At 38.1% G+C, this 12,637-nt stretch overlaps 1 protein-coding gene across 1 annotated transcript; it reads left to right on the top strand.

Annotated features, from left to right (window-relative positions):
- Nucleotides 1-1,069: 1,069 nt before the first annotated feature.
- Nucleotides 1,070-2,266, top strand: LOC139115088 (probable G-protein coupled receptor No18). Its single transcript, XM_070677015.1, has one exon. The coding sequence runs from the start codon at nt 1,070-1,072 to the stop codon at nt 2,264-2,266; it is 1,197 nt and encodes a 398-aa protein (XP_070533116.1).
- The last annotated feature ends 10,371 nt before the right edge of the window (nt 2,267-12,637 follow it).

The raw sequence follows: 12,637 nt of genomic DNA, 5'->3' as shown, positions 1-12,637 counted from the left end.
AGCCAACGTACGACAAAGGTCGAACGACGAGCACAGTTCCGATGCATCACAGTGTCTGTCTTGGTGTCTGTCTCGTACGGATCCAAATTGCAATGATTAAGCAATAAACAACTTTCCTTGTTGTCACTATAAATACCTGAAATGCGTGTTCATAAGGCGGGACATTTGCGCTGAGGGCACGAATGCTTCTGATATTTTTAATGAATAATGCTCAGTCAACCGATTGCTCTAATGAGCTAAGTATATTAGAGCTTCGCCACCAATGATCAATATGTGGGTAGATCAATATGTGGGTAAAGGATTAAACGCTGAAAATGGGAATCACAGGTTGATGCCCCCCCCCCCCGGCGAAAATGATGAAAGCTACCTCATTATTCACACCTTGAAAATCGTTGTTCCTCTCTTCAGTGAGTTATTTGTGAATGACACAAGCAAGCTGCCTCCAATTTCGGGCTTCTTCGCAGACAGTTCTTTGATCAAGACGATAAAAATAGGCAGTGTGCATTTGCTTGACACACATAGAAGGGTAATACATTTGCATGAAATTCCCTGACATCCATAAACATAATATAAAAAGGGGTAACACTTTCCTTTCACTTCACTCACAGCCCACTTCCATTCGAGCATCACCCCTGATATTTACCTCAAAGACGAGTTTTCAAAAATGCTGAGATATGGCAGCTGTGTATTAGTGAATTTACATACTAATAATATGCAGATATTGCTGTCAGGTGCTTGTCATCGTAATGCCATTGCATATCAACGAGTCACGACAAATCTTTATCTATTTAAAAAGTCGACCACATATGGATATGTGTAAATTCGACATCCAGTCGAAAAAGGAATATCGGAAACGTCGGCGTGCGCTGGTCGGGTACTGTCCAATCCGTTTTACTTGGCTATCACGTGACATCTCATAATAATCTATTAAGTGAGACTATTTACGCTGACTCCAATGTTACTTTTCCTTAGCCGCTGAAAGAGAAAGAGCTGTTTAAGCTTCGGGTGTATTCTAAGTTGCCTCGCAACGAGTGTTCATCATTTGTATTCGACGGCAGACGACAAAACTATGGAGGAGTTGGGCGACGAGGGGAACCTTTCCATGTTCAGTGAGTACAGTGCCACTAATGCGTCGTACAATAGCTATCCCGTCACCTTCGGGCCGGAAGATGGGTTGATCGTGGCGGTTCTCTTCGTCATTATGATCCTAACAGTCGCCGGTAATGTGATGACTGTGGCATCGTTCGCGATCGACGACAAACTCAGAACGAACGTCAGCAACTGGTACCTGTTGAACCTCTCCTGCGCAGACCTGTTGGTCGGCTGCGTGTCGCTGCCGTTCAACGTCGCCGGGTATGTAGACCTGAACGGAGGAGGACTCACCGAGAATCTTTGTAAATTCTACCTCAACGTCGACCTGATCGCCACTTGGGAGTCTATCGCTGCCATTATATTGATAAGTCTCGACCGATACTGGCTACTTACGAAGGAGCTGCAGTACAAAATGAAACAGAACCGACGACACACGGTAGGTTTGTGTGCGGTCACTTGGTTGATCGTCACCTCGACCGCGATCTTGCTTGTCTGGGGCTATCCGGAGTGGGTAGAAGTCGAATATATTGATTACCGTTACACCTGCGACCTCGAGTTTTTGTATCATACTTCTTCAGGTGTGGCCTACTCTGTGCTGTCGTTCTTCATCCCGCTAGCTGTATTGATCTATCTTAATACCCAGGTATTCATCAACGTCCGAAAGAGAAGCCAGAAGACGTCGCCGTCCCATTGGGAGCTGGAGCTCACGGCAGCATCGACCCAGCAGACGGCGTTCAATATCGCTACGGTGTCGACAAAACAAGGAGCAGCGGCACAGTCCACAGCATTTACAGCTTCTAAATCGCCGAAAAATACAAGAGCACATGAACACGGCTCGGTCAGCAACGTTAACGAGCCTGAGAGGGGCCAGAACAAAGCCAACCGGAGAACGAATATTTCTGGACAAGACAGAAAATATATAAAAACAGCCAAGGTGCTTCTGATTATTGTGGGAGCGTATGTTCTGTGTTGGGCGCCGTACAATATGGCCCTCGTAATTACATTTTTCTGTCAAGATTGTATACCAACTATGATGTGGACGGTGTCACTTCGTCTCCTCTGGTTTAATTCAGCCCTGAACCCATTCCTTTACGCCTGGAGCAACTCTCGCATTCGGCAAAACTTTAAGAAACTGCTTCTCTGCCGATCGTGCGATGTCTGCAGGAGACCGTGATGACTCGCGCAATTTTGCGCGCCAAAACACAACTTTCGTGCTTTGGCAGCCGACATTTGATGTTTGAACAAAGCGGGAGAATTATACTGCACCTAATCCCTTGCCATCTGTCGCCCAATGATTTGATCAATTGAATTGCTTCAGAATAAGCTATTGTTTCTCGTTGAAAAACATGTGTGACCCGACCCGGGATTGCGTGTTATCGTTCAAACGGGTTATTTTAACCGATGTTTAGGTTAAGTAGGAATATATTTCACGGCGAGCTGGAATCGTCCGATCAGGTATTTGATAATCAGTGTAATCATTCGATAAATCAATAAGAAAACATCGATCGTGGTGTGTAAGCTAATTAAAGCTTGATGACTAGGTCATCGATGATAATATTTAATTAATATTGTAGCAAATATGTGTGATTCCAGTGACCAGATCTATATGTTTGAAATCTTCGACCCTACCTTTTTTATTTCGAATTTCAATTTTCCTCCCAGCCAGACTTTCTTGACGTCAAAGGGAACAAACAAGAATTTAAAAGAGGTTAGTCCGACAGGTTTAGAGTACTTTATAGACGCATGTTACAGAAAACACACACATTTTGTTTCTGTAAAACTATAGAACGATATATCAGTCTGATACAATTATAATGTAAATGTCTATGTGCATTGTGCCTTGTATAATGTGTGCATATTATTTTGTGAAAAATTAGCCACGATATTTTCATTGATCGCCGCTGGCAACTCTGTTATCGTTTGTTATGTATGACATTGTTGTTCATAATGGCAATTGCAATCATAATTTTGTCGTAAAAATTTGTCATGTGTGATTACTTAAGATAACTGTATCTTATTGAAATATTAGGCTGGTGGTAATTTTGATAGAAATTAGGAAGATGAAAAAAGACCTTTTGAAATGGGAATCACCCTGTTAATCACGTTGCGATATGAATAACGACTTGCAGTGTATTGTCCTTTAGGCCACCCTCGTCAAGGGAAATAAAGCCCCATGCTTTTTTACAACAGTGAAGTGATGATGTACTCCTCAGTGCAAGTACGATCTACCTGTGAGTACAAAAGGCTCCTGAATTCACAGTATAATAAGCGAACGACTTCCGATCGCCAAAGTCGGGAAATAGACACAGACACTTTATTGAATAGAAACTGTGGTGAGTTAGACAATGTGTTGTCATTGGATGTGGTTTGATTTCTTCATCCATATCAAATAAATGGAATCATGATGACAACGTTGAACATTTTTGCGTTGGTTTTGTTCTGTGTAAAGTTGTACTATGCATCGTGAATAACAATGAACACTCAGCTGCAGTCCTGTGGAGGGCATAGTTAAATAAGGTCGTCAAGCAGCCACAACTTAATTTGAATTCTTGGAAATCGTGAACCTCTTGGCCATTACTTACGACGGAGAATTGCTGTTGTGGGCATCAATGTCGTGATGCGTACCATAGTATAAATTTCCATTACTTGGGCGCGCTTAATGTTATATCCAGTCGCCTAAAGCACACAATAGTAAATACGGTTTTCTCTAAAAGCCCCAGTGGCTATAACATTATACACCATTTTCATGATTTTAGATTAAAACCAACTATTATGACAGGTCAATGTCTTCAATGAGAGATGCATGTCAAGCTGCTTTTACTACATTAGTACAGGAATTGCACATCAAGAAACTGTATAGAAAAAACGTAAAAAACAATCAGGCTGCCAATTTAAAGCTTTTTTCTGAATTGGAAATATTCGTGCGTGACGAAATTTTTACAAAACTATAACTATAAACTGGCTCTTTGGTTATCATTTACAAATACTGGACAGAAAAATACAGTAGCTCTTTATAATCTTGGTACAAGTTCTGACGTGCAGTATTAGGGTGATATTCCAACTGAATACGGACTTTACTTTGCAAAATGTTTTATTCATCGATCACCAAGTCAATGCGTTATACAAGTATTATCACCAAAACAGTCTAAAGTGGTAATTTTCAGGCAAACTGAGTAAAATTGATTTGTATCCTGTGGGGGGGGGAGGAAGGTGCATAGAAACGGTGACTCATTGGCTTTTAACTGAACAACAAAATTTACTTAAAATTTTGTTGCCTGAATACGTTCTGCTCCATGGATGCGAGATGGCGACAACGAGGCACATCCGGGTGTTTAAAGACGGCAATTCCATGTGGAAACCAGGGGACAAATTAATGTTAACTACAGAAATGGAAAAAAGGAACCTCGCGTGTTGCCAGGACAACAGAGATTTCTCATAGAATTGGCAATATATTTAAGTGGGGAAATTTTCAGGCTAAAAAACCAGCCATGATAATAAAAAGCATCAGATGAATAATAGGCAAACCACATAAAAAGTTTGAGCAAGGTAGACTATTGTTCTGCATCAATAATATTGCTTCTTTCTCACTGTCATGTATTAATTATGTTTACATAATGAAATTTCCCGCCATTTTCCAATATTACACTTTCATACTCTCCCGAGTTTAATTACAAAAATCAAGATTAGTATTTATGTAAGAGACAATGTGCAAGGATATTGGTTTTCTCGTCTTTATCCCCTTTTGTAGTTTTTGTTGTTGACTTTCGTCCCTTCAAGCTCTGTTGAGGGCTATTGATGGCTACACAATGCACGGATTTAATATCATCGTTTAGAAAAGCAGAGAGAAGAACGCTACATTTCCATACATTTGTGACAGATACGTCATAGCATAGGGTTGATAGGTTGGCGCCGGACTATACCACTCTTGAGTGAAGTCTGTGTTGAGAAAATGTCAGTTTTAATTCTGTTTTCCCTTGGTGAGGGAGCGGAATTAGCGTGAAGCGTGTATCAATGGTACATTGCGTGCCGTCAGGAACGGATAACGCATAATTTGCCATGCTGAGTTCCTTGTATCATGGAAATACCTGTTGATGCATGAGGAAATACGCCCGGTTTTAGACATGCATGTTAACTTTATGAAAGATCTTATGATTACTAATGTGTTGAAAAGTAAAAATATATTAAAGTCTCACTTTAAGGACTAATCACCATGGTGACACTGATAAATAATGCTCTTTAACTTATTACACATGTCTCTAGAAGCTGAACATTGTCAACTGCACAAGAAATTTTGGCGTAAATGCAATTAAAGCTCAATACATCGATATTCTTTATTTTCGAGATCTGGATTTCGCTCATTTAGTTTTTGCCGGGTCATTTAGCGTTAAAGTTTGATTAAAGGAAGGGGGTCGTAGGAACTCTGCTCAAAAGTTGTCTGAAAAGTTGCCTGAGACCCGTACGGCCGATGTAAAAGACTATCTAGTTTACGTTGGCGAATTAAGAAAGTTAAAACATATTTGTTAACAATGAATAGCGTAAAATGAAAATGTAATGCAGCTATGTTGATGTCATGCATCCAGATACCATGCTGGAAATACATTGTTCGTAAACAACAAAGTCGCACACGCGCAGTTCCCACGACTCCGTCCCTTTAAAATGAAAAGTAATGTACAATGACGTTCTAAAGGTATATTTGTCTGACTTAGGGTAGGTGTACCGGTGCTGCAATATGTTTTTATTTGTCTCTCCTCTCATAATTGGATGTTGACTATGACTCAGCAAAAACTTGGTGAAACCCAAAATACATGAGCGGTACCCGGTGTTGTTGCGAATACACATACTTTTTTGAGGAGTCTTCTTTAAACCGGATGTCTTAACAATGAATTAAATTCCCTAACTGATTCTTCACATCGTTATATTCATACTTTTACACCGAACTTGTGAATAGAACATTAGTTTCCTTCATTCTTTTCATCTTTCATGTAGTTCATTGAGTTCATACATTTTGTCATCTACCTGCTTAGCAGTCTATCTGTCAGTAAATCTAGTTTATTTATTTATTTATTTATTTATTTATTTATTTATTTAATTAATTACTCATTTAGAACTTTTCAGATCGCAATTTTGGCTGTCGATTGGTCAGTATCAATGTTGTCCAAGTTGCATATTTATCTTTCATACTTTCTTTTTTATTTCATTCACTTATTTATGTTCAATCTATTTTCTATCGATCTACTTATCTATAAATTACTATTTATTTATTTATTTATTTATTTATTTATTTATTTTCTTCTCTCTCAGATTGCAATCTTGGTTGTCGGTTGTCATTATGATGCCGGTCTTAGTTGTATGGTTATCTAAAATTTATCTACTTTTTTCTCCATACACATTCCGTGTTGCATCAGTCCTTCTACCTGTGATAGAGAGATATTGCTATGCCGCTGGTTCAGGATATGACCCAGCATAGAGATGACCTCTACCTGAACTCATTCCTGAACACAAAACACTGATTCTGTAGCAAGGCAGGGAGCCAGACCTAGTCGCTGGCAATACTGCCGCAAACGACATGGGAAAACTGTGTACACATATTTGAAGATTTACACTGAAATCTTAATTTTTTTGATATATCATGTTGTCGTAGCAAACCCAGCTTGCTTTTACATGCTAACGAGCCGACTTGCTAAGTGAAAACACAAGTCTCGCGAGATCCCGCCAGATAGCAGTGAGAGCAAAAACGGTATTTATAATAAGGCCATTTAAATTCTTTGTTTGCCGTCACGGTCCTTTGATTTTGAAACACCTACTAGCCAGCCAACCAGCCTGGCGAAAAACAAACACTGACAAAAACACGAGTGTATTATAACACAAGCTCAAATTTTGTTTGGTTTCTTTTGAAAAGTAATATTTTTATTTGTAATAGTGTTAACGTTGTGTTTGTTTTATTAATTTTCTCTTAAAACTTATCAGCTCGTGGATGGCAAACAAAGAATATTATTTAAAGCGCCTAAAGGTGATCCTAAAGATTTTAGCGTCTAAAATTATCATTCATGTAATTTTGGCAGTCTGAGACAAAAACCTCAAACTTCGAAAGAAGATTTTACTTCACATATAAAGTAAGGGTCTTGAGATAGTTTTGTCCTGAATGAACATTTTCCATTGGCGAAGTAATATTTAGACATGTCTCACTGGACACTATAAAGACAGTTGGTCAACAGTGTGCTACCCTTAATAATATTGTAATGAAATAAGATCCATAGTAAAAGCACCATCCGAAGAGAGACTGAAGAACTCAAAATCATACAATATTTCGACCTTGTCGAAGAAGGACTCAATCGAGATTACGGATTTTAACACATTACAAATAACTATGTTGGCTGTGATTTGCCCCAGTTCTTCCTACCATTGTTCTCACTCAACATACAGTGCTTTCACACCTTTGTGCAAGCCCTTTGTTTCACTTTGACACCTTTCTTTGGCATTGTACATTACCCACAATGCATTTGGTCTTGTGCTCTTTGTCCATTATGCAAGTACATCTGATGAAGGAGACTGTTGTCTTTGAAAGCTAAAGTTACAGTAAAACAGTTGATCAACAGTGTGCTACCATTAAGGTGAAGTACTACGAATTACGTCAAAATTAAGTTGTGGTGTCATTTTCTTGAAACTTTGCACAAATATTCTTGGACGTTGTGCAACGCCAAAACTGAAATAAAAAATGGGGGTCACCACGCTTGTTTCCATGGAAACGGACGTTAAAATGGCGTCGTTAGAAATAAATAAAAATGATATAATTCACTTAAACTAAAGAAAGCAATCATAAAACGCTTAGCAAATGAGTTAATTTTAATAAATACCAAGACTTAAGATCAATATCTATCGAATGTGTAGTTTTCATGATGTTTGTGAAGAAATTTTAACATAAATATCAATTACAAAATGACGATATCGAAATTATATCACTACATAATTTTCGAACTTTCTTCCTGTCGCTTTGAATGGTGTCATTTTGACCAAACTTGGCGAATAAACTCCTGACATAATACCATTTAGTTTACACTTTTAATAAAAGGGTGTCACCACGCTACTTTTTACAATATCTCCAGGTGAATGGGTAATTTGCGCCATATAAATAGGAGAGAAATGTTAATTTTTCGCTCATACTGAATAAAACCCAGCTTCCTAGGGGGTCAAAATATGACAAGGTTATAGGTCACATGTATTTCGAAGACACTGGTCAAAAAATTAGGTAAAAGCACATTTCAACAATGACAGGTGATGTTAAATACATGCGCTACAAAATAACCAATTGTCGCAGGCTGGAGTTAAATCTGCGCAGAAACGTTCTAAAGCGTGTGCGCGTCCGAATTCGTCGTCCTTCACCTTAAAAACATTAGACACTATAAATAATAAGAGATTGTAAAGGGAGAACGGAGATAGGTATTTGGAAATATACGTAAGCATGAGTTGATTACAAGGCCATAAACATTTGAAAGAGGCGAAAGCATACGAGATTTATTGCTCGTAGGGATAAGGGTTTTGCTTAATGTCGATTTTTGTTCGCAATTCGCTCTAATCATGTGTATAAAACGATTACACCAACACAAAATGTGTAAAAGTGTGATAGGCATCATTTAGAAGTACTGTTTCTTTTTGAGATGTTTGTCGTTCAAAAGCGGAACAGCAGACTTAAATTTCTGACAATCTTTCAGCGATCCGTTTATCGTGCTTTTGAGAAGTTCAAATCGCAATTAATCATCATCGGCTTTCCACACTTCCCTGCTCACTCTGCACGAATCATAGGGGATGCGGAAGACATTGGAAGTTTTACGCAATTGGTTTCGTATGCAGCGCGTGTGGTTCTTGTGTGTCTTTGGCTTGTGTTTGTTTGTTTTTTTGTTTTGCTTTGTTTGATCATTATTGAGGTTGATAATTGTTAACCGTTAACCATTCCAAACTATGACACTGCCATGTTGACTGACAGATTCAGTACTTTAACCAGGCTTTGCGATCTGCTAGCAAATTTGAAAATAAAATTGCAAAAATTCCCATCGTATATAAAGTGAATATAATTTTTCTCTTCCCTCTGTCAACACACAGGATAGGTTTATGATAGGAACCGAGATCTTAGAAATTGATATTTCAGCGAGTATCCGTCAGCACATTAAAAGCTTCTGAGAAATATCGCTTAACTGTTGTTCCATACTTGTCTCTCTATTGGGACACATTAGACTATTACCGTATATTTGAGAAGACACCAATTAAATATTAAACCTTGCCTTTTAAATTTAATTTATTTTCATTCTTTTGCCTGTTGCTCTTCAAATTTCGGTGTCTTGTCGTAGTCGACCAGTCCCGAATCATGTAGAAATGTTTGGTGTTTTCCTCCTCAACGTGATTTGTATTGACCATGCTCTAAAGTTTATTGTTGTTTAAAAGTTAGTTTCAGTCCAGACAGGAATTTGTTTGTCGACAAAAACATTGCACAATGTGAATTGTCACAGATGTCATGCACTGCGTTATTTTAGCAAGGCTAACAATTTGCATTTCAACATAATCAAGATAAAGAAAAGGAAAACGTAAATTGCTTCAGGGAACAACATATTCTAAATGCTTCTCAAAGTATAATACATTTCATCAATCCCCTGTAGCAAGCTGCTCTCTCAGAATAAAGTTTGTCTATATGTGTACACGTTGAACCAGAATAAGCAAGGCACGCTTCCCATTGGACGCGCCATTTCTAAAAATTAATGTTGGAATAAATGCATTTGACTTCATACAATATTCTTTACATTATAATTGCCCATAATGTGGTCACTGAACTCAGCAGGCTTGCCATGATTTCGACGAATTCGATTCAATTTGTTTTTGAAAGGATTTATACAATTTCCTTAGCTTTTTTCCAGAAGAGAGCCGTACTACGTGCTTTTTCAACCATTATTCGGTTGAAATTACTCTTAATGAATGAATGAATTAGTTTATGTATAAACTATCCGTCTTTCAAAAAACGTCTTAATTGTATTTTCTCAGGCTGTGTTCGCCAACTTACTGCTATTCATTCGGTTTCTATCGCCGAATACCAGATACACCATATCCAAATAAAGAATCGAGGATACCTTTTAGCAGTATACAATCGCTTCAACTGGAAGGCCGCCACACGCACAGACTTAGCTAGTTATGTCATGCACATCCGGATTTTTTTCTTGGCAATGATCCAAACTTTCGTAAAATAAGTAGAGTGCCTGGGAAACTCAACTGGTTAAGTCATTTCACCTGTTTACAAATTATGATTTTGCGCTATAAAGAGTGTTTCAAGGTTCTTGATTCATGCAATTCTAACAATATGCCTGTAGTCTAGATTTAGAAAAAACAATTTGATTGTTTCGTAAGGAAACGTGTCTCCGATTTATGCTATGTTTATCGCGTTTGGAAACATATTTGACCCAGGGGTGGTTTAATAATCATAGTTAAGCGGATCTCGAAACTACAAGAATTTCCCTAAATGCTATTTTTTCCCGTTGGTTCAGGTCATCAATGCATCTGTTGCAATCTGTGGTGACAGATGTGCTTTGATGATAAGAGTTATTTATGATAATACTATACACTAAACGTCGTGTATCGTAAATATTTCAAAATATTTATCGCAATCAGTGAAAATGTGTCAAAGGGCATTTACCGCGTGTTACAACTTACTATAATGAATTAAAGAAACACTACCCTCAATAAAGGCAGACATACATTGTTAATGTGATGTATTGGCCGAGTGTACGATCGAATCATGGACGGGCAGAGAACACCAGCAACAAGGCTACTGGGTCAATGTGACGACAGCAACAAAACATGTTTGTTTTTTGTGTACAACAGCTGGTCCTGGAGATGTCTAGAGACTGAAAGTTTGCACTGTGGTGGGATGTGTCACATGACATTACGTAGAGAGCTGGCAATATTTGCCACACACCTTACAGGCAGCCAGCAGTGATCCTGTTATGTACTCGTGCTGACATACAAGCTGTTTGCATTTTATTTTATCGAAAAAACTGATAAGAACGATAGTAAGATCCATGTAGTATTGTGGTACAATACTAAAATCGATGTGGTAAATGATTTTTAACTACATTTCACGAGGAAAGACTGCATAATATTACACTGTCAGGCGCAATCAGCAGCTAGACGGTAATAAAGGAATCAACTCCGTCTGTAAAATTGGAAACATGGTTTAGCAGGAGGTCAGTAAGTCCGGCGAAACAACACCATCCAATCTGCAAACACCGGTACTGACGTCTGACCTCCTGCTAGACAATGTATCAGCTTTTGCAAACGGAGTTGATTAAAATATAATTAAAAATAGTTGACCACATCGATTTTAATGTTGCACCACATCGATTTCTACAGTTGTTCTTATCAGTATTTCTTTACACTAAAATGCAATTGGTTGTCCCATACAAGGGGATTATCCTCTTATTTTTGCATCTACCACATCTGCTGTCGGTATTTATAACCGCAACCAAGGTTTTACATTTCGATATGCCTTATTGTCTAAATCATAGACAGGGAGAGTAAATTGAAACGGCTTTGACTAGATGAACACGTGACACAACATTGGTCTTACCTGTTTCTTTATAAGAACTTTCCGTTTTACAAATCACACCAAAATATCCGTCGGTCTGTTAAAACAAAAACTCGTGGGGTTGTTAAACAAATTGACTTCACTTAATATAGTGGCACAGTCGCCATCTTGTCATATTATTGTGTATGCTACACTTGTTAAACATACATATTTAAGTTACTTGTCTCATTTTGCGGACTAGAATACCAAAAAACCACCCTTTAAGGCATGGCAACTAACCATTAATGTAACACAAGCGGGCGAAAGAAGTAAATATTTCAATGAAGCAACTTCGACTTCATAATGACTTAGTAATATCACAATTGAAGTATCTATTTGCATAACATAGATATAAATAAAGCAGAAAGGGATCTGAAAGGACCATCAGACAACGTATTAAAAATTTATATTTTTATTCGTTGAGAGGGAGATAGGCATATGTTCGCTGAATTTGTAGAAGTTGTCCCAGAATTGTTAACGCGTAAAAATTCCGCGAGATTATTCATTTTTCAGCTGCAGATCTCGTAAGATTTGATATTAGAGATAAATAGGGGAAGGGTTTCTAGATTAATTCGCACCCTGGGATTAAAATACTTCAGACCTTTGCTACTTTCCTCAGCGAAACTTTCAACTATTCTCTTTACGAGGGGTCACCGTGCACATTGTGAAAAAAGCAGCAAACTAATTTATCGAAATTTGAAATGCAAAATGACGGCCATCTCTGATTTTCCTCTATTGGAAAAATTAAAATTTTTGACCTTCAATAAAACTAAGACGATGAAAACTGTTTATACCCCCAGAAGCTTCAAAATAAGCCCCCACAGCCGGTAGACCAGAAAATAATCGGGAAAAATTGAGAATCAAAATGCTTGTCCTCGAGGCCCATCAGGGATTTGCGTATTAAAAGAATCGTAGTTTTTGTCTCTTGAAACATCAATAGAT

This window comes from Ptychodera flava, chromosome 1 (genome assembly GCF_041260155.1).
Source record: "Ptychodera flava strain L36383 chromosome 1, AS_Pfla_20210202, whole genome shotgun sequence".
Taxonomy (NCBI): Eukaryota; Metazoa; Hemichordata; class Enteropneusta; family Ptychoderidae; genus Ptychodera; species Ptychodera flava.
Note: the sequence above shows the minus strand (reverse complement) of the source record. Positions and strands in the feature narration are given on the sequence as shown.

Excerpts from the sequence above, each read along its gene's own strand:
- LOC139115088 (XM_070677015.1), top strand. The coding sequence starts at position 1,070 with ATGGAGGAGTTGGGCGACGAGGGGAACCTTTCCATGTTCAGTGAGTAC.